A 20,779-nucleotide genomic window follows, 5' to 3' on the forward strand; every position below is an offset into this window, starting at 1 on the left:
CCTGGGCTCGGGAAGTGCCGTCACGGCTTGAGCAGGCCAGGGAGGTTTCTGCGGGCCGGGCCGGGCCGGCTAGACCTTTCCGTCGGCCGTCGCCGAACCGGGATCGCCGCCATGAGCAAGATCTCCAGGTTTTTCAAGGGGGGCGGCTCGGCCGCCTCCAAGGGCCGCGGAGGGCCTTCGCCGCAGGAGGCTCTTGCCCGGCTGCGGGAGACAGAGGAGATGCTCAGCAAGAAGCAGGAGTACCTGGAGACGCGGATCGAGCGGGAGCTGGCGGTAGCCCGGCAGCACGGCACCAAGAACAGGCGAGGTGAGTGCGGGCCGGACCCCTCCGCCCCCTCCGGGCTTGCGAGGCTTTAAATCCCAGGGCTGGAGCGCCTCTGGGTCCTGCGGTCTGTTCCGAACGAGGGACTCGGGTCTCGCCGAGGCTGTGGCAGGGCCGGGTCGGCTGACTCCGCAGGTGTGCACTGTGAGTCGGTGTGGGCTCCCAGCAAGTATCAACACACGCGAGGCGGGATGGTCTTTGGCATCTGTTAGTGTTTAGTGTACTGTGGATTCATTATGGTGGGATGGTAATAGGATGCTTTATTCCTCACTGATTTACTGTCTGCGGCTCCCTGTGCGATACACGTGCTTTGCACCACAGTGGATGCATGTGTCGGCTGGATACCTGGAACGCAAAATACTGCTGCTCAGTGTGGGGAGGGGATCACAGCTTGGAGATTGAGTATTGGTTGGGCAGATGGAAAAGGAGCTGAAGGATGTGAGGATCTCCTGTATTCATTAATAAATGCATATTATCCCCACTGGTGGCAACTGAGGAACAAAGTGATTCAATGATTTGCCTCAAATCATGTAGGATGTACATGATACAACCAAAAAATGAATGATAGTTTAGAGCATTAGTGACTACTGGTCTGGGCTGCTGTTAGCTGCAAAAGAGAGATAGTAAGGGGTAATAAGGTCTGGCTCCTGCATGTACAGATGTTCTCATCTCTGGGAAGCAAATCATGGTAGTCAGTGTCTTGGGGATATAAAGGGCTTTGAGAAACAGATTAATTACTTCCTGAAGTCAACTAGAGGCCTGTTTGTCTCCTCTGAGATGTATTTTTCTTTAAATGCTTTGAAACAGAAGAAAAATTAGAATTAAAGATTTCTGATGTAATGACAAGGTAGCTTTTTGTCTGCTCTTTCTGTTATTTAATAATTTAAAAAATAATGCCATGTAACTTAGAACTTGTGAGGAGCTGCATGTTAGAAGTGTTTCGGTTAGCCCTATAATGTATTTGTAATACTTTAGCATTTAACAAGTATTAGCAAAAAGCCATTTAACTTAACTAACTTTTAGTTACAAAGGATTTAAAATCATGGGCCAAGATGGGACAGATTTGAAGGTACAGTCAGAGGGAGTAAAGCCAGTTGAGCAGCACATCTAAGCCAGGTACTCTGCAGCATGGGAGCTGTTGGCGTTGTCACAGTCCCACGCTTTTCTACTCCCCTGGCTTCAACTGGAGTATCTCTGTGCTGTTGCAGTGAGCTAGTTCAGGAAGGTGATCCAACTGGAAACTAATTTGCTATGGGACAAAGTGATTGGGTTGCTCCTGAGGCTGAGTTCATTGTGCAAAAACCCAAGCTGGAGATCTGATGCAAGAAAACAGGCTGGTCTTTTGACTGTAGAAATTCCTGGTTAAATCCAGGTGTTTGTTGGCCTTGTGCTTCAGGCATGCAGTGTTTGATATCTGAAACTTTTCTTCCAAATCATTTTTTGCACTTCTGTACTCAATATGCAGTTCCCCTGGTTTTTAATCTATGAAATTGTTCATGGAGTGATGCTGCAAAGTGGATTGTTGAGCTGATCATAGTTAAAAATAACTCCCTTTTATCTTGTCAATTGCTCAGGCACCAACAGTTGAGGACAGTAAAGAGGCAGGAGTAGGGCACGACGTGCAGTTTGGCACTGCAAAAAGTGGTTCTAAAGCCAAAATGAGATAGTGTAAGTACAGTCAGAGGAGAAATGAGATAAACTAACCTTGCTGTGCCAAAGTGCTTGAATTTAGCGGGATAATGAGTGAACTGAAATCTCCAATAATATGTCTTCATTTGATATGTCAATTGCTTTACAGTTTAATTGCTGTTGATTTACATATAACAGCATAATACATACGGTGTATTGTACTGTATAGTTCAGAGAAAATCTGTTCTAACCAGCGTCTGTGTGTATGTAACATTATGTAAACATACACACAAATGAGAGAATGAAGGTTTTAATCTACATTGCCTTGTTAATGTTTCAAAGGGACTTCACAGGTAATTTTTAATGTGGGTGTGGTTTTTTTTCTTAATTTTTAATTTTAATTTTCGTTTTAATTTTTCTTAATTGCATCTGTGGAGAAGCTTGTGGAAACTAAAATGGGACTGTTCGAGACTGGAGTAAGATTTCTATCTAGAGATAGAAAATGTATCAAATTAGCATGATCTCATTTGATTTTTAGGTGAGTCTGAGTCAGTAATACTGACACAAGAGAGAGCAGATTCAAGCACAGCAATTTCTCATATGAGTTCATATGACTCTTGAGTGGGTTCATGTGACATCAGTAGGCTTTACTTGATGTAAAAGCTGTAACGCGTTAGCTATGCAAATAGATGTGAAACATCACTTAAATACTTCTGGCTTTTCCTTTATGAAGTGAGTATCTCCACAGTTCCTGTACCTAGTCTGAAATTGGCTATTAAATACATTTCCAGCATTCCCCATTAGTATCTTATTGTGGCTAGACAGCTTCAGGGTTTTTGAAACAACAGTGTTTGTTGGAATTTGTCCTGCAGAGGTTACGTGATGATAAGGAGTATTTTTTTTCACAGTTAACACTGCCTTTTAATCTCTTCCCATTTCACTCACACTTTTTGTGAGTGTTTTGTTTTGTTTTGTTTTTTATCTCTTGCTGTACTTTTTGGGGTATCTCAGTTTCAGCCAGTACACAGCTGCCAACTCCATTGATGAACTGGCCTTTCTTCTCCATTATTTTGAAGGTCATACAGGAAAAATTAAAGGACAGAAAGTTATAATGGATATTTGAAAACTCTATTTAAAAGGAAACGTATTTTCTGAAGTGCACTAGTAACTGTGAAAATAATGTACATATGAATGTGTGTTGTTTCAGCCTAGAGTCTTTCACAGATACTAAAAAGAAAAAAAAAATCTAAATGAAAGGAATAAAGTTAAGAGAAGCCATCCAGAATAGAATTAAATTTCAACTGTAAAGAACCACATAGTACTACTGAGGACAAAACCTTTGAAGAAAACTGAAGTAGCAAGGAGGGGTTTACAGGTAGATGCTGTGTGTTATGTTCGTGTGTTATGTTCGTGCAGTGCTTATGTAGCCCTGTAGCATTCCTTTTCAATGACGTGGTTGTAACCAGGAGGCCACTGAAACCAAACAAGTTGTGTGTTATGGACAGGACAGTCATGCCTGTGGAAGGGTGAGGGACAGACTGGGAATGAGGGATTCTGGCGGGGAGGTAAGAGGAAGCCCTTAAGTTGTGTCTTTGTTCTGCAAGTTGCAGCAACTGTTCTCTGATCTTCATGATCATGTTTCAAGTGTCTTGCCATGAACTGGAATACTTATAACTAGTTCAGTACATTATTGCTCTTGAATTCAGTTGTAACTGTGTGTGGCTTCCTCCACAAGGCTTTAAGGATTATGCATACTGGCACTGAACTTAATTAGGGTCTTATGATTTTTATGGTCTCAGCAGCATTGCCTTTGGTTGTCCGTGGTGTAAGGGAGATCAGAAGTTGCAATCCATTGATCCCTTGCAGGACTGAAGTGGAGGTTTGTGAGCTATATCCAAGAATGAGATCCAGCACTTTCACAATGATGTTACGTCTTCTGAAGAAACACTCGTTTCCTTCTTCCTGGGAATTTTAAGGATTACTAGACAATCCATTTATTTCTACTTCAGAAGATGAGATTATTGGTGCTTCCTGTACTCATGAGTGTTGGTGATGGGCTTGACAGGTGAAGGCGTTGTTACCATTGTGCTCTCTTTTCGTTGTGATCTGTCATGAAACCATGAGAAGGGTACCACAACTCTTCCTATTTCACTACTTTCCTTTTGAAACCTGGATACTCAGTGTGGCCAGGATTACTATTGCCCAGCTGGTTATTTTTTCTTCTTTAATAAAGTATCAGCATACTAGTGATATTGGAAAAGTGCTCTTCTGTATGTTAATAATAGTAGTTCATTCAGATGCATACTTAAACTGACATAATAGTCTTCTGTTGTTCCAGGCACTTATCTTGACTATAAAATAGAAGCTCACATTAAAAGCAGTTTTTCCTAATCTATGAGCTGTATCCTGCTTGCTAGACTCAGAAGTACAGGAAATGTGCTAAAGCCCAGCCAACGGTTAACCATTATGAAATGCAGGAGTTGAATCAGCTTCTTTGGACCACAACTGAAAAAGTATATGATACTGCTTTTTTTTTTTTTCTTTTTTTCCTGGAGAAGACCTCCACCTCTTCCTGCTTCAATTGCTATTAATTACACTTGCTTCCTCAGACTCTGCTCCTGCTAGACCTATCCTCCCTGGGCTGTCTTCCGTTTTGAGATCTTTGGAATGGCCAGCACCATTTTTCAGTGCCATTCTTAGATCTTCATCGAAGTAAGTTTGCGTTCTGTGCTCATTTCATTCTTTTTTGAGACATATGTTCTTCTGCAGTTTGGTAATTATAATGCAGTAGCATTATAATGCAGAAGCATTTTAATCCTGTAAGAGTTGCACAGAAAGTTTAAAATGCTTGTAATGTGCAGTAGAAAAGCACTAAAAGTTCACGATACTCTGTAAAACACAGAAAAATAGATTTCAAATAACAAGGAAATACTCATAAGTGGTCTAGGAACTATTATAACAAACCACTGTGCAATAAAGGGCATTCATTTAATACAAATCAGGAAAATCATATAGTGTGATGTGGGGAATTATTATGCCTTGGTTGATAATGAAGAAGGACGAATTAATTTCCTCTGAAGTGATTTATTCTGTAAGTTACTGGTAAAACTAAAGAGAAAGAAGATAATATGTTGCACTACAATAATGAGGAAAAGATGTTTATGAATAGGTGAAGTCAAGGACTTTAGCTTCTCCTGTGGTTTCTTAATTCGGGTGTGGTTTAATTAAATGATCTTCAGGATTTTAAAAACAACTGCTTTGTGTGTCACTGCGGAAATCCATTTTCTCTCTGAGTGGCCAATAAAAACAGCACCATTGCAGAGTCCCGTTTCTGAATAATGCTGGCTGGAAATACTGCCCTGTGGTAGATGCTTATTCCAATTGAAGCCTTTCTGCATCAGCTGGTTAGTGCTCTTCTGTCCACAGGGCTTTAGGGTCCTCTCTGGCACAGCTCGTGTTAGGTACAGTTTCAGACTTTTATATTTGTCTGTAATCTCTAACTTCCTAGGAAGAATCCAGGATCAAATTTGATTCGAGGAAAGCTAAGGAAGGAAATGGCTAGTGTGCTAACACTACCAATAATAAGCATGAATAAATAGGAAAGTAATAAGTAGGTAAAGATTGTTTGGGATTAAGTAAAAATTATTTATTTTGGAATTGCCAGTGAGAATTTTACAATTCTCACATTTGCCATTTGCAAGACATCATCTGGTGTTCAGGCATCTTCTGTGGAATATGCATGATCTTTGGACCATCCCCCAAAACCTGGGAAAACCTTGAACTTGAATACTGTGATTAATGTGTTATGATTGCGGTTTGCTGTCCTGAAACATCTTATTGCATGTTCTAGAATCTTAGCCTGTGTGAATGCCTGTCCTTGCACAGCTCCTAGTGTGCAGTTCTGACCATGTCGATTCAAGCATTTGTCAACTAAGCACTAATTTTTCTAGTGTGGTGTTACACATAAAAAATCTGTGCCCCCTCTTTGGAGAGATCCTAACTTCATTTGAAAAGTTGTGTACCCCAGTGTCAAGGTTCAGTATTATTGTACATGAGCAATTATTTGAAAGGATGGCAACAATAGTTGCTGCTGTTGATTGAGTCTGAGGGGCTGCATGGCTGTTGCTTGCAGGCTCTGAACCTGATTAAAAAATTAAATGTAGAAGACAAGGGGAGGAATATGGGTGTAAATAGCATTGAAAAAAACAATGGATTAACTCAGTCTCCTGGTTTTGTTTGGTGGTTTTTTTGCCTGGCACATCTGTAGTTTGCAAGGGACAGTGGTCAGGAAATGCTTGTGGCGAGATTGTGTGTGTTCCACACCCTGAGGCCAAGAGAAAGTCCCAAGTTCTGGTAATGATTTACTCTGAGCAAAGTATGCTGCTCATAACTTAGCAAATATAAAAGACCAATCTCGATAATTTACAAAGATACTGGGGTGTAGCTGAGTTTGACTGTGCCTTTGTCTACAAAGTTCTATATGTTTTTAAATTCTAAGGTTTAAAGATCATCTTCCTAAGTGATTGTAAGAAATAGATGCAGCTGAAAGCCAGAGAAATGTGTCCTCCTTTGATCCAACCCACCTGCTTTGTCGGGCCATTTGGGCTTTCCATTGCACTTCACAGTTACTGCTGTTGAGACAAAGTTTAGAAAGCAGCATTGCTGGAGGTGTGGTTATCATGATAGATCTTCTTATGCTGTCTTCTTTAGTTTTTGCTTATGTTTTGCAGCTTCTTCTTTTCTCCTTTCCTGTGTTTTCTCCTTTCTCACTCTTCTCTCATGTTTTTCTCTTTCTTCCCCATTTTTTCTACTCTGCCTGTGTGCACAGGATGGAGTTCAAGATCTCCCGCAGTGGAGGAAGAAGCTGCTCTTCCCTGTGGTTCTAAAAGGAGTTAATCTAAAAGAGGCTTCCCAGCATGTTCATGCAACAGCATGTTGGTGATAAACAGGCTGCTGATGTGGTGTGGTCAAAGTTTGTCTCCCTGCTAGTAAGGTAGGAGGGTGAGAATTATAAATTCTGGAGGTCAGCTTGGTGCTGAACTACTTGGCCTTGCATTTGCTATGAAAACACACAGTGCACTTTGCCTCTTCCTATTCCAGCTGCCTTGCAAGCACTGAAGAGGAAAAAGAGATATGAGAAACAGTTGAGCCAAATTGATGGGACGCTTTCGACCATTGAGTTCCAGAGAGAGGCATTGGAAAATTCCCACACGAACACAGAAGTACTCAAGAATATGGGTTATGCTGCACAAGCTATGAAAAAAGTACATGAAAATATGTAAGTGCTTTCTAATAGCTTTCAAGTTGAGCTTATTGACCACTTTCAAACTATTCCATCACTGCAGACTGTTGTATCAAGTTAGACAGTTTTTACTTCATTTTTGGTTCAGGCATCTAATGTAAGGAATGCTATTGGTGCTGCAGTGTTATATTTGGCAAAAAAATATCTTTTCTTAACATCGAGTCTAAAAGGAAGTTCACTTAACTAGTGAGATCTGTGTGTTACCTGGGTATTTTTGTCTATCTTGGCAGTGGAGATTGGCCTCTGCCCTTGGTTTGTCCAGAAGAAAATTTAGTTATAGAAACTAAGTGAACTCTTTTCCTCAGAATCCATAAGCTAGACTGTGGGATTCGAAGTACTAGTTAGACCCGAATAAAAATATGACATGGACAAAAAAAATTACTCTTTTTTCTTTTATTATGTCCTATGTTGTTTCAAGGGGTGTTTTCCTGCCTGAATAAACAGAGTTAAAGTAAACAGGAACTGAAACAATAATGAAGTTAACAATAAGGGGAAATCTTTAAATGGGGTACAGTTCTCTTAAGTTGCCCTCGGTTCTGGTGAAAACTTAACATCAAGAAAGATCCGTGTAATCATAGAATAGATTGGGTTAGAAGTGACCTTTAAAGGTCATCTTGTCCAAACACCCTGCAGTGGACAGGGACATCCTCCACTAGATCATGTTGCTCAGTCTGTCCAGCCTGACTTAGAATGTTTCCAGGGATGGAGCATCCACCACCTCTCTGGGCAACCTGTGCCAGTGTTTCACCACCCTCATTGTAAAACACTTCTTCCTTGTGTCAAGTCTAAATTGACCCTCTTTTAGTTTAAAGCCATTACCCTCTGGCCTATTGCAACAGGCCCTGCAAAAATGTTTATCGCTATCTTTCTTACAAGCTCCCTTTTAAGTACTGAATGGCCCATAAAGATACTGACTTTGGGGGATCTGCCCGGAGGTGTGACTGTTGCCTGGCAGAGGTCTGAGAAGCCCCGAGGGGGAGAGAGACACACTATGCTGCAGCTTAACTTTTGTTATAATCCAAAAGTGGAAGAAGTTGGATTGGCCAAAGCACACAGAAGCTTTTAGTGTAGGTGTTAAGGTCTGGGTGAGGAAATTATTCCCTGTGAGTTCTGCTATTTATACAGCCATGGGCATAAAAAGAAAATAGAGTCTGTTCCAGTGAGTCTCTTCTGTAGGATTTGGATGATATATCTCTAAAAATATGTTTCCATGTTATCTTTCCAGGGACTTGAACAAAATTGATGATTTGATGCAAGATATCACTGAACAGCAAGATGTTGCCCAGGAAATTTCAGATGCTATCTCAAACCGAGCCGCCTTTGGTGATGAGTTTGATGAGGTTAGTACTTCAGGCCTGTGAGTTTTAGTTGTTAGATGACTTCACAGTTATTTGGTTATTGGTTGTGACTCCACAGTTATTGGTTGTGCAGTGGTTTGTTTCTTAAAAGGTGTGGATGTGAAATTCCTTGGTTCTATCTAGGACAAGTGTATAATTTTTATATAAATATTAAATATGTTAATATATAAAATATTTACTAAAATATATATGTAAAATATTAAAACTACTTTTATTTATATATAAATTTTTAAGAAAAGCATTTTTAACTACACTCCTGTACTTGTTTTTCTCATTTGAACCATGGAAGGAGGAGATCACTAAAACATGTAATTTGTACTACTCTAAGTGGACACTGAAACATATAATTTTTTTGTGGTCCAAATAGACATCCGTTTGACTAAGTGCAGTTCCTGCGCCGTGAACAGGCTGCTGTTCACAATTCTGAATATTTGGACCATTTTTTAAAGGTCATTTTTGGTGCTGGGACATGCAGGTCCTTTCCTTTTTTTTCCAGATTTTCTACAGAAGTAGATGCATTACATAGACGTAATACCCGTTGGAGGCAATAAGGTTTCTTCCTTGAGCTCTTTCTTCTGAAATGCCCACAAGGCATTTAGGACCTTCTGAAAATTTGTTGCAGTAACTTTCATCCAGTGCTCCTGGACTTGGTTTTGTGTATCTAAGCATGTTATTACTTATTTCTGATCCAGCCATGGCTGAGGACTCAAGGGTCAAGGGTACTCAAAATTCTTGTGATCTGTGAAATGCAGAGCTGGGAATCGGGTTCAGTATCACAACAGTTTGGTTTTGGTTTTCAATTTTGTTGATTTGGGATCATCAGGGATCATTTGAAGAATGTCCTGAATAATCAGACAACTCACTCTATCCTGAACTAATTTGTTCCTGTATACCCAAATGGACAACAAAGAAAAATATGTGTGATATCATACATATTCGCTTGACTAGGAGGAAGGGGAGGTTTCATTCAATTGGTATAATTTGTTGAAAATAGGAATAATTCTTTGTATTTTGTTCCCATTATCTGCTTTCCTGTTTTTCCACTTCAAATGTAAATAGACTTTCCAAGAAACACGTGCATTACTGGCACAAGGAATGGGATTTGGCCTGTATAAACTGGGCTTCAAACAATTGAAAAACATAGTGCCATCCCAAGCAGCTGTACAGTGTCTTACTTTTCATCAGTGCTTAACTTTTGGGGGCCTAGCCTTAGTAAGCATGTTTTAGATTGATCTGAAAGTTCCAAAGAGGTACTAGTCTAAGTTGATGTGCATGGTTCCTGTTCTGGGACATAAGCCACTGGCACATGGGACATCTTTGTACCAGCACCCGCTTTTGCATAGGAGCCTATACTTATAGCACTTGGGCAGTAAGTGGAAAATCTGGTTTGCAAGCCACTGCAGCTTGAGAGTGCTAGAATCAATGACTTAGTTGCTCAGTTATGAGGTGATTTGTGTTGGAGGATGATATTTAATTTTATTTTTTTCAAGGACGTTTTGACCACACACTTGGATGCATTTTCTCTTCACTCATGTGTCTTGGGTGTAAGGAGATCATGGAAGCATGTGATTTCTCCTGCTCCAGACAGGCACAGAAACATAAGGGTTCTTTCTCCCTGGGTTGACACAGTGTTTGTCATGAAGAATGCAAAAAAGCTCTGTCCTGCCTGAGTAGAATGCTCTCTGGGAGGGGTGATCCTTGCTTGGAGTCCTGTTTCTGATAATCAAATGTGAAATACACACCATCCAGGCACAAAGCCTGGAAACTGCAAGTTCACGTAGTATCTTCCCGCTGCTCTTGCAGAGGCCTAGGTTCAAGAGGAGAAAGGGGATTTGTTGTAGCTCCACAGCCTACTTGTAGAACAGTTTTTGAGTTGTGGGAAATTAGTAGCTAAGTCTGTTCCCAAGAGTGAATAGAACTTAAAATTAGAGTCTCCACTTTGAGAGCAAATGTTCTAGCCTTTACATTATTATGTTAAAGGTGTAGGCTCATGATCATAGTTTCGTTCACATCTTTTTTAAAGAATGCTTGTCATGACTGACACTTCCTCTTAATTGTTTTCTTGTTCAGTGGAGGTTGGAAAGGACTGATTTGGCATGGAAGGGGGTTAGATGACCATCTAGAATTTTTCAGAAATACCTGTTACTATTGACTTCACAACAGCTTGGACACTAACTTTTTAAGACGCTTGTATGCACAGCACTGACTGGGGCATTTAAAGTACAAGCAGATTTGCACTTCAGCTAAATGCTTAAGTAAAACAGGGGGCTCCAACTTGCACATTTCCTTGAGAGATCAGCTGGGAATTGAACATCATCAGGTGTAGACCTGATGCTGAAATTTTTAGGTCATATCCAAGGATTTGCACTGTAAACTAGGGCAGGTAGGCAAACTGCAGCCGTTTTTTGGCCGTAAATTATAAAACCATGAGAAAGTAAATCTAGGTAGGAAGGCCAGTGATGGCTATGTAACTATCATTTAACTTCTGCATTGGTGATAAACAAAGTATAAATGTGTAGGCAAAGCCTATTTCACTACCTTGTAGCTCTTTGCTACACAGACACATTTTCCTCAGCCACTTTTGCCCATTGTTTCTTTTTAAACCATTTTATCAATGTGGCAAAGGTCCATTTCTCTACAAATAATGTTAACATTTAGCTTCCTTTCTTTAGGAACCTCCAGCCAAGGAGTAGGTTCTTTGCTTTTTTAAGTGTACAGCTTTTTTATTTTTAGCATTATCCAAGTGGATTAGATCATCTGTCCAAATCAGCTTCTGCAGCTGAAACCCCAAGAGTGTTGTGTGCTTCAAGAGTGAATAGCAGGACCCAGAGGACAGTTCTGATTCCAATGCTGTTTTGAAATTATATATAATCCTGGACTTGTGTTATAAGGCTGAAGCATAATGTTTAATGACAGTCTACCTTATAACCAAAGCTGTTTGCTTTTTAAAATGGGAGAAATAGCATCTTAAAATTAGAATCCATTGAAGAGTACAGTGTCTAGATTTGGAACAAACCTAAGGAGAGCAGAGAAGCTTTTTCCCCACTGTGTTTGCCTTTTTTACAAGTACTGTACTGCTGTCAGTTTTGTTTCTAATTTTGTTCTTTGTCCTGTTTCTAACTTCCATGATCCTTCTTTCAGTGTTCAATTGAGGTTTATCGTTATTGCCCATATTTAGTAAAAATTATACTTTTAATATGCTGAGTTTTGATATGTGTTTTCAGGTGTAAATTGTTTCTTCAGTAGTGCTTTGCTTCATGTTATTTAAATGTGCCCTTGCCTCCAATCCCTGTCAGTACAATGAATTTGTAAGTAATGTTTTCCTTGAATTTAGGATGAGTTGATGGCAGAGTTAGAAGAACTGGAGCAAGAAGAACTGAACAAGGGAATGAGAGATGTCAGGTTACCAAGTGTTCCGTCCACATCGCTGCCTTCTCGCCCTGGTAAACTGCCTGCTTGCCATTTTACATTTCTCATTATTAAATCATGCTGTGAGAAAGAGGAGAGGAAAAGAGAGTTTCAGATATGTATTTAACTCTGTTTTAACTTTTTAAGTGTTATAAATTCCTTTTCTTACCTTTGTATCTGTTTAACAGAAAAAGCAGAGTGTAAATCTGTTTTTCTCTATGAAAGCATTTAGGGTTAAATTCTCTGTAGATTTGGGGAGACAAACTCAAGGAACTTGACCTTGCAGATATACTGATGAATCTCCAACTTAAATGTAGTGAGATTATTGAGGAATGGGAAGACTTTTTTTTTTTTTGCAATTAAATCCTTAGTCTCTTTTAATTAGTCTGACCTAGATTCAAAATGTTAGCGTCACAAGGATCCAGCTTTGTGGGGTAGTGGTTTGATATTTGCCACTGGTGTTTTAATTAGAAATGAAGGAGGCAGCAGGAAGCACACATTTAAAGAAATATTTTCATTCCTTTGCTTGCTTTCTACTGAACAGGCTTATTTCTGTAGTCTTAAGCTGTAGTCTTATTTTTCTGTAGTTCTACCTTGTTCATTTTGAATTAAGCCAGAGTCAGACAACCTTTACTCCACCTTTCACCATATCCCTGTTGTCCTCTATCAGCTGAAAGATTTGCTGTGTACTGAGGCTAGTAAAAGAATATAAATATTTCATGGTAAGGGCAGCACACACGTGACACAGGTTGTTTATGGTGTGTTCTGCTGCAGAACAGGTTACCTAGACCAGGCTGACTCATAGACTATTACATGTATTTTGGCAGATGGCATTTAAATCCTGAGATGTAGTTTCAAACATTCAGACTGAGATTGTGGCCTCATCTACAGAAGTCAACTGCAGAACAGCTAGTTAAAAAAAAAATTAAAAAATTTAGAAAAGCAGTGCAAATTGCACTCTGGTCAATTATAGCTTGTTCATGCATTGTCTTCCAGCTATGGCAGTTGACATTTTTATTAAATCCAGGCTATCTCCATGTACTTCTCACTATTTTAATTTTCTACTTCATCTGTCTGTATGGTTACTTCAGGCAAAATTAGCTGGTTACAGTTATATAGTTTAAGGCCTTGCAAAACTGGCTTATGTTTTCTGAAACTCAGTGCTTACAAAAGCACAAGCAAAATCAGTACAGGTAATCGATCTATAATGCTTCTAATTAGAGATGCATGTTACCCTCCTGATCTTGAAGACGGGGAAACTGAATGGAGCAAGGCACAGTGACCTTCCCCAGTCACACAGTGAGCCAGTGGCATTTGCAGAATAGGGACAGGACCTGTGGTCTCCTGCATCCTTTTCCTGAAGGTGGTAGCTGCAGTCCCACCCCCCCATCCCCCAGCACGGTTGCTCCTGGCCCTGTGGCTGCTGCAGGCAGGAGCCAGCTGGCTGCTGTAAGCTTGCACAGGTGGGTGATGCACCCAGCAACAGTGTTCCACTGGCATGGGGAGAGGTGCCAGTCCTGACACACACAACCCACACACAGATGGAGACAGCCTGAGATTGAACCTGGGCTGTAGGGCATCTAGTTTGTAGGTCAGCAAATGAAGACTACTTGGGCAAGGTTTTAGTTTGGTGAATGCAGATGTGTGATAGGACATTTGGGCGCAAAGGGAGAAAGTCTGTGTGGGAGCTGATACAGAGCTGGGGATTGCTGATGCTGTGAACACAGTAGTTAACTGATGTCACCTGAGCATAGCAAGTTCAGGAATTTCTTTGTCCCTTTTAATAAATGACACTTCCCTTTAAAATGGGATGAGTTCATCTGGAGACTGGACTTGCATAAGCAGAACCTTTCAGTTTATGTCACTTGTGCCTGTTTACATGGTGGTGAGAGAACTGGCAGCATTCTTTGTGGGCATTTTCTGTCTGTGACAGCTTTTAGAGATTAAATGTATTTTCTGCAGGAGTCTTTCAGTAGGAATTACATCAGACCTGTATTTTTAACCTCAGGGTTATGTGTGAGATAATGGTAAGGCAAAATAGTCACATCTCTCATGAGCTTCATTCCTGTATTAGCCATGTTCAACTTGCTACTCAGTAAATTGATCTGAGATCTTCAAACTGAAAAGCACTATGCAAGTCCTCATGCTAACAGATAAAATGGTTCTGACTGTTACATCAGTTGATGATTATTGTCTCTTTCTTTGCAGCATCAACCAGAAGGAGAGCAGAGGATGAAGATGAAATGAAGAAGTTAGCTGCCTGGGCTTCATAAGAGCATGGTCTTTTTATAACACTGTGCATTATAGTGCACGTGTAAAGAGCTGCAATGCTGTTTTATGACCTTACTGATTTAGTGTGGTTGCACTTCATACAGGCTGTTACTGCCATATTACAAAACTAGTTCAAAAAGCAGCAAACAAAAATTGCAATAGTTTCTAAAACCTCCAAGTGTCAATTTTTTTTCAGCATCCGTCAGAGATTTGTTTTGTTATTAGTAAGAGGTTTTATTATATTTTTTTTATATTTTACCATATCTTCTGGTTTGTAAAACCTATGTGCCTCACTTACGCACAGATCTGGATTCGTTGTTGAAATGAGAAAGTTAAGTAAGTCATCAGTGTCCTATACCAAAGGGTTATTTGGTTCAGACTATTTGAATGTTAGCTGTTTTCAGCTTTATACATGCCCTGACTTGCAAGTTCCTTTGAGCCCAAGAGCTAACAGCTATTCCTTTGGGCATGAAGATTTAAACATCTGCCTGGAGCAACTTCTGGTGTCCTAGATATTAAGAGGAGACTCTTCTGTAGGTTTTCTGAAGTGGGATATGTTGTTTTGTTTTAACTTTGGCAAAAATATCCCATGTACTTCTATAGGTCAGCTTGAATTGCATTTTGAACTATTTCCAACTTGGTTGTAGAATTACAGTGATTGAAGAAAATGAAATGTCCAAGTTCATATAGATCCCTGCCAAACAAAACTGATTTTCACTAACCCTGTCAAAAATCCAGAAGAAATTTCTGTCTATTTTTCCTCTACCTTGTCTTTCTAGGGTGAGTCTTTACTTTGTATGATAATACTCATCCTCAACGAAATTAGTAACACATTTTTAATGATATAATTTCAAAATAGTTCTAATTTCTGAGCATTCGGGTCTTTTCTCTTACTCAGTTTATGAATGGAAGTAATACTGGTGCATTGCACTTGAAATGCCTTTTTAGCCCTGGTTAAAAGTTCTAGATTACTTGTAAAGTTGATGAGTTATTGCCCAAGTGACAGTTTTTTGCCTAAGGAACAAATGCCACTCTTGAGTGCTAAACTACCGCATATGTGGGAAATCACTGTTCAAATGCCAGCCAAAAATTAAATAGGCTGCTTTGTACTTAGAAAGTTTATTAAATAAGACTGAAGCTCTATGCTATAGTAGCCTGCTGTCAGTCACAATGAAATACTAAAACACTGGAGTTCCTATAGGAAGCAGTCCTTGATCTAGGTTTCTTATTTTCAAATGAATTTAAATTTTACTGATGATTGAACCACTTGGGGAATAGTGGGACACTTGGTTTCTGTAGATCTGTAGCAAAAGAAGGCTGACTCCTTCTCCTGTGGACTTTAGCCTGTGATTTGTTGGGTGTTTAGCTTTGACAGGCTACAATAATCTTCAATGCAATGGATTTTGGGTTAAGCATAAGGAAATGTGTGTTTCTGGACATGGCATACTCAGAACCTTTCAAGATGAGTTCCATGGATGAAACCCAAAATGTATAAACCCTGTGGAGAGATTCAGTTTGTCAGGACTTTCATTATCTGTGGTGGAATTGCTTTTGGTTTGTATCCATATGAAAGGTGAATCGAGCCTTGCCACTTTACTTTGGATAAATTTCCTACTGGAAAATATTAAGTGTGTGAATTCTGTCCTAAATTTTGGAGGTACCAGGAAAATTGTCTGGTTTTTTTGTGAGTAAAGAAGATCTGGAACTATTAAATTTTTGTTTTAAAAACAAAACTGAAAAAGAAGGAAAGAAGGAAAGAAAGAAAGAACTGCCATAAATTTAAAAACACATTTTCAACTTTCAGCAGGAAACCAAACACTAATAAAATGCTACTGGTTTTAATGCTTGATGAAATTCAGGATGAGATGATTCTGAAAGCAGGATTATTTTATAAAATAACAAATATTCTGAGTTATTTCAAATCCGTTTGCTAATTTTTCTGGCTTGAATCCTGTTTTCAAGGTGTGCAGTCTATGCAAGTCTCTGAATTGGGTACAGAATGTATTAGCATGCACTGGTTGCGTCACTGTGCAAGGCTGGCTGTGTGCTTGTGGACACTTGTGGTTTTGCTAAATACGAGGCTGTGCCAACATAGTCCCATGGTTACTTGGAAAACCTGACATTTAGCATCTGTTCTTGATCAAATTAATAGCTTACCAATACTTGGCACTTATGTAGGTAGCACTTGGCATACTTGAAGCGCTCTGCAACCTAACCAAAACAGGTCTGTTAAGCCTCCAGTTTGAAACTAAAGTGACTTTCAGTCTGCTTTGGAAAATGTGGACCTGCTGTTTTTGTGTTAACATTTTCCATGTGAACACCCTTCACGGCGGAGAAAAAGTCCTAGGGAAGGTCTTCTCCTTTACAAGCCAGTGTCTGACTGCTGATCTCCAACAATGTTTTGGCCAAGTGTTGATCCTGGGAAGCTTCAGATGTCTTCAGCTTATTGATCTCAGACCAGACACTCGAGGAGCAACATTTATGAAAGGTGAAGAAATGAAATCGGTCATTTGCGTGAGCTGCTCTGCAAGTCTGTGGGTAGGGGCTGGTGATTCTGGAGGACAGACTCATACCATACAGGCCAGGACATGTGTGGTTGGTAAAGCTATACTCAGAAACGCTGTAGTGATGTACACAAACCAATATTCAGCAGGGACTGCCAGAACCGAAGTGCTTGTTGCTATATTTCTTTGGGAGGCTGGTTTTCTTCAAGGGCAAAGGGGTTCTAGGGATTTAATTCAGCTGAGGGAGTGGCTCTTTCCTGTGTAAATTGAGGTAACACTGGGACAAATGGCCCTTTATTTTTTCAAACATATGTCTCACTTCATGTCAAGATGGTATTTGTTCAGTATGTAAGCAGTCGAGAGTGAATAGTGTCAACATGTTACTGTAAATTTATTCTCTATTAACTGGAACATATTTTACAAGAGGACTGTGGCAGCAGATGGTGTACTATAGCTGACTTCCTTTCTTGTTCCTTATTTATTTTGAAAATGTTTACTTCTCTTAACAGGCTTGGACATTTTTAACCTGGATAGCTTTAAAAAGGTGAAAATATATTAATAAAAAATGAAAATAATTAATATATTCATGTAGCAAATAAATATTTTAGTGTCATGTTTGTGTTACATGGTTGCATTAAATTTCTTTTCCTATCAGGCAAAAGTGTAAGTACCCTCCTTACACTATCATTAGGATACAGTGCTCTTTAGAAGATATGAGAATATTCAGAAACATTTTTTTTATGTATTGATCTTTCATTAGAATTCAAGAATTTTTCCAAGGTGATTTGGTTGATAAAAACAACCAACCAATAAAAAAACCCCACCCCAGTGTATGCTGTGGTGTTTGGGCTGCATTCCTTCACACTTAACAGTTGCATTGTGAGAGATCCTTCAATTTTAATGTGCCCAAAATACCTCCCTCTCCCCACCTCTGACCCAAACATCTCATCATTTTTCAGAAATATGTGTTTTTCATTTTCCAGAGCTTAGTTGAAAAGAAGAATTATCAAGTCTTTTAAACATGGAAAAAAGAAAAAAATACTACAGGCAAATGTGAAGTGACACAAAAAATACATTTTTTCACGCATCTCGTTAGAATCTCCTTAGAGTGTGTGTGCACAGTGTCTCCCATTTTATATACACACATTTATATTTATACATATGTATAAAAGTGCTGGAGCAGTGATTTGAGACCACTGTTCGTTGTCTGGTGTTGAAAGATTTCAATTGCTTGGGCAGCTTGTGTTTGACTCTAAATCCCTAAGGTGTCACAAAATGTCCAGTGACTGTTGCAGCATATACACATGCTGGCTGTGTATATGGCTGTAGGGGGTGGAAGAATGGGTTGGGCGTGCATAGAGAATATTTGCAATGAGAAAATATCACAGTTTTTCGTGATGTAGAGCTTATATTATTTTAATGATGTCATTTTTTTTTAGAAACATAAGGAGGAAGCTTTAGTCTCAGAAATGATTTAACAGCAGGGATTAGCTTGAACATCTTAAGCAATTACAAATACTATAATTTCATGTAGCTGCCCTATTTTCTCACATCTGTCCCCATTGCAGAGGCTGGCAAGACCCACTTTCATAGCACTGTTCAGTCAGGTGTATATTGTAGGAAAAATGTACCTGGTTGATGTGACTTTGATCGCAGTTCAAGTGGTTTATTGTTTTGTTATCAACATGTAATTACCTGGCCATTGCTGAACTATACACTTGGGATCAATATCTGCAATATCTGCAGATAAAGCTAGAAGGTATAGTTATGAATGTTAATGTGTGACTAGAAATTCCTGAACAACCTTGTATAGTTAGGATGGCTGTGTCTGGCAGGGTCACACTGGCCCCTCTGCTGCCTTGCTCTCCTCCTCTCCTGCACACTACACATTCTTGCATTGTTATGTTTTGTTTGTGTGTCTGCTTAGATGACTTTCCCTCCCTGCAACTACAGTCTTCTGGTAATTCCCCAGTTGCTTTGTGATACAGTTAATTGTTGTCTTCCTCTTTGCCAAGATCAGCTTCAGGCAAAAGCGGGTTTGGAGAGGCTGGGTGAGGGACAGGCCCAAACCCTTTACACCCGTGTGCTGCCTCACCAGCCGGTGCTACCCAGGCTGTTTTTAAGGCCAGCAGGGCAGTGTAGGTACCCCCTCAGCTAGCTTTCTCAAACAGCAGGCAGCTGGTTCTCCTAGGATTGAATAGAAAGGTGTATTAAGTTGAGGATCTGTGGTTTGTGAGCTAAATTTAATAAAATAGGTGGAAGGCCAATTGGTCTGAGCTGGTGGTCTGTTTCCATGGAGGTAATGAGTGTTGATACCTCCCACTGCTCTGACATGAGCATTCACAGATTTACTGTTTTAAGGGGCAAGGAGTGTTTTGTGGGTTCAAACAGGATTTACATGGACAACCCCCCCATCCCCATCCTGAGTTTAGCACTCTTTCATCAAAAAATAAAACATGCACTTTAGGAGGAATGTGAGTCTTCAGATATATTTCATATGTAAATATATCCAGATGTCTTAGCTTTACTTTTGTGATTGGACTCAGCTTACCCAAGGGGCTGAACTAACCAGAGGCAGCTAGGACTGCCAACATATAGGCATATGTATGGTTGTTGTATTACCTACCTACTGTACATACCCTATATATATATATATATGGGGTGTTGGAGTGCCTGGTGCGCTGCTGTCGCTGCCCAGCAGCAGTGAGCTCCGTCAGCTGCGGGGCTGGGACTCTGTGGACCTCCAGGAGGAGCTCTGGATTCAGTGTACAGCATGAAACTCCATCAGGCTGGAGCCTGCAGCTCAAAAAGCAGGGGTAAAACCCTCCCACCCTTCCTGCTCCCTCCACAAATCCCCACTTTTTCAAAGCTAAAATGCTCTTTTAAATACTAACCCACCTTCTTGGCTGCTTTTCTGGCCTCCTTCTCTTCCCTTCCCCTGTCTGTGGCTACCTTGGTACCCAGCTTTGTTCCCTGCTCTGGACTGATGCAGGAGCTCAGAAGGAGACCTTCATGCAGAAGTTCACCAGCCCCCTCTTTATGCACTCATGCCATGACAAACTGGAGCTAAGATAAAGCTCAAAGCTTTAAATCAGTCAAAAGTACCCATTTTCAAGGAACAGTTGAATACTGGTTCAGCAAATTGTGCCTTGCAGTGACTGGCTGCAGCTGAATGTCATTGCAGCAGGCTGACACTGAACTGTGAACTTTCTCAGTCAAGTCTCAGCCCTTGTGAGGGTTCAGAGCATGTCTGTCCTGTGGTAACGCTTCCTATGGCTGGGTTCACAGCTTCAGAAGTTCATAGCGGAACGTGGCTAGCAGACACCACCTCACACTTTTCAGGTTAAAACCTTCAGCTCCCAATGCTTTGCAAGCTTGTCAGCAAAATGTGCCACTTCAGTTTACTGAGCTAGGGGAAAAAAAATCCTGCGTGAACCAAGAAGTTCTGGAAAAGGTCTGTAACAGCACTAATCTGAGAACGGATCTTATCTGTGTTGTATCAGGCACTTGTGGGTGAACACAAAGGGGTTTATTTTATAAAGAATTTTATTTTATAAAGAAGACAATAGGAGAAAATAATGATGAGGGAAAGTGATAACTAGTTGAGACATTAATTTATGTAGCCTGAGAATCTGTCTAGAGCACATATTGTGTCTGAATAAACTGAAATCTGAGCCAACAGCTGCTTCACCAGAGCAGAACAGAGAAGCCTCTTTGTTGAGAGATCTTGTGCTCTGACCTTTGGACGATCATGAGTCTTGTGCAACTCACGTCATTTGAAAAGTGAAAGATGCTGGTCTTTCCATGGTTTTCTAGATTCAGAACTGCAACATGTCTCAGAGGATGCCAGTAGTGAACTGCAGCATGCTGACAGCAGAAATAGATAAAAGTTATTATTTGCACATGTTCTGTTTCTCAGGTTAACTCACAGCAAGGTTGAGTTTAATTTTTAATTGTTTAATGCTCTTTCATAACACATTACTTT

General features: G+C 40.1%; 1 protein-coding gene across 1 annotated transcript; it reads left to right on the forward strand.

Moving 5' to 3' along the window:
* Positions 1-9: 9 nt before the first annotated feature.
* CHMP4C (charged multivesicular body protein 4C) lies at positions 10-18,865 on the forward strand. Its single transcript, XM_051770601.1, has 5 exons — positions 10-307; positions 7,052-7,229; positions 8,479-8,593; positions 11,946-12,054; positions 14,228-18,865. Exons 1-5 carry the CDS (start codon positions 112-114, stop codon positions 14,290-14,292), a joined length of 663 nt encoding a protein of 220 aa, XP_051626561.1. The 5' UTR covers positions 10-111; the 3' UTR covers positions 14,293-18,865.
* The last annotated feature ends 1,914 nt before the right edge of the window (positions 18,866-20,779 follow it).

Source organism: Manacus candei, unplaced genomic scaffold (genome assembly GCF_025592945.1).
Source record: "Manacus candei isolate 608988 ecotype Guabito, Panama unplaced genomic scaffold, ASM2559294v1 h1tg000008l, whole genome shotgun sequence".
Classification (NCBI taxonomy): domain Eukaryota; kingdom Metazoa; phylum Chordata; class Aves; order Passeriformes; family Pipridae; genus Manacus; species Manacus candei.

Bases quoted from the DNA above. Each gene is read 5' to 3' on its own strand.
- CHMP4C (XM_051770601.1), top strand. From the start codon at position 112: ATGAGCAAGATCTCCAGGTTTTTCAAGGGGGGCGGCTCGGCCGCCTCC. The intron at 308-7,051 runs GTGAGTGCGGGC...TTCCTATTCCAG, and splicing joins CGGCACCAAGAACAGGCGAG to CTGCCTTGCAAGCACTGAAG. The intron at 7,230-8,478 runs GTAAGTGCTTTC...TTATCTTTCCAG, and splicing joins AAAAAAGTACATGAAAATAT to GGACTTGAACAAAATTGATG.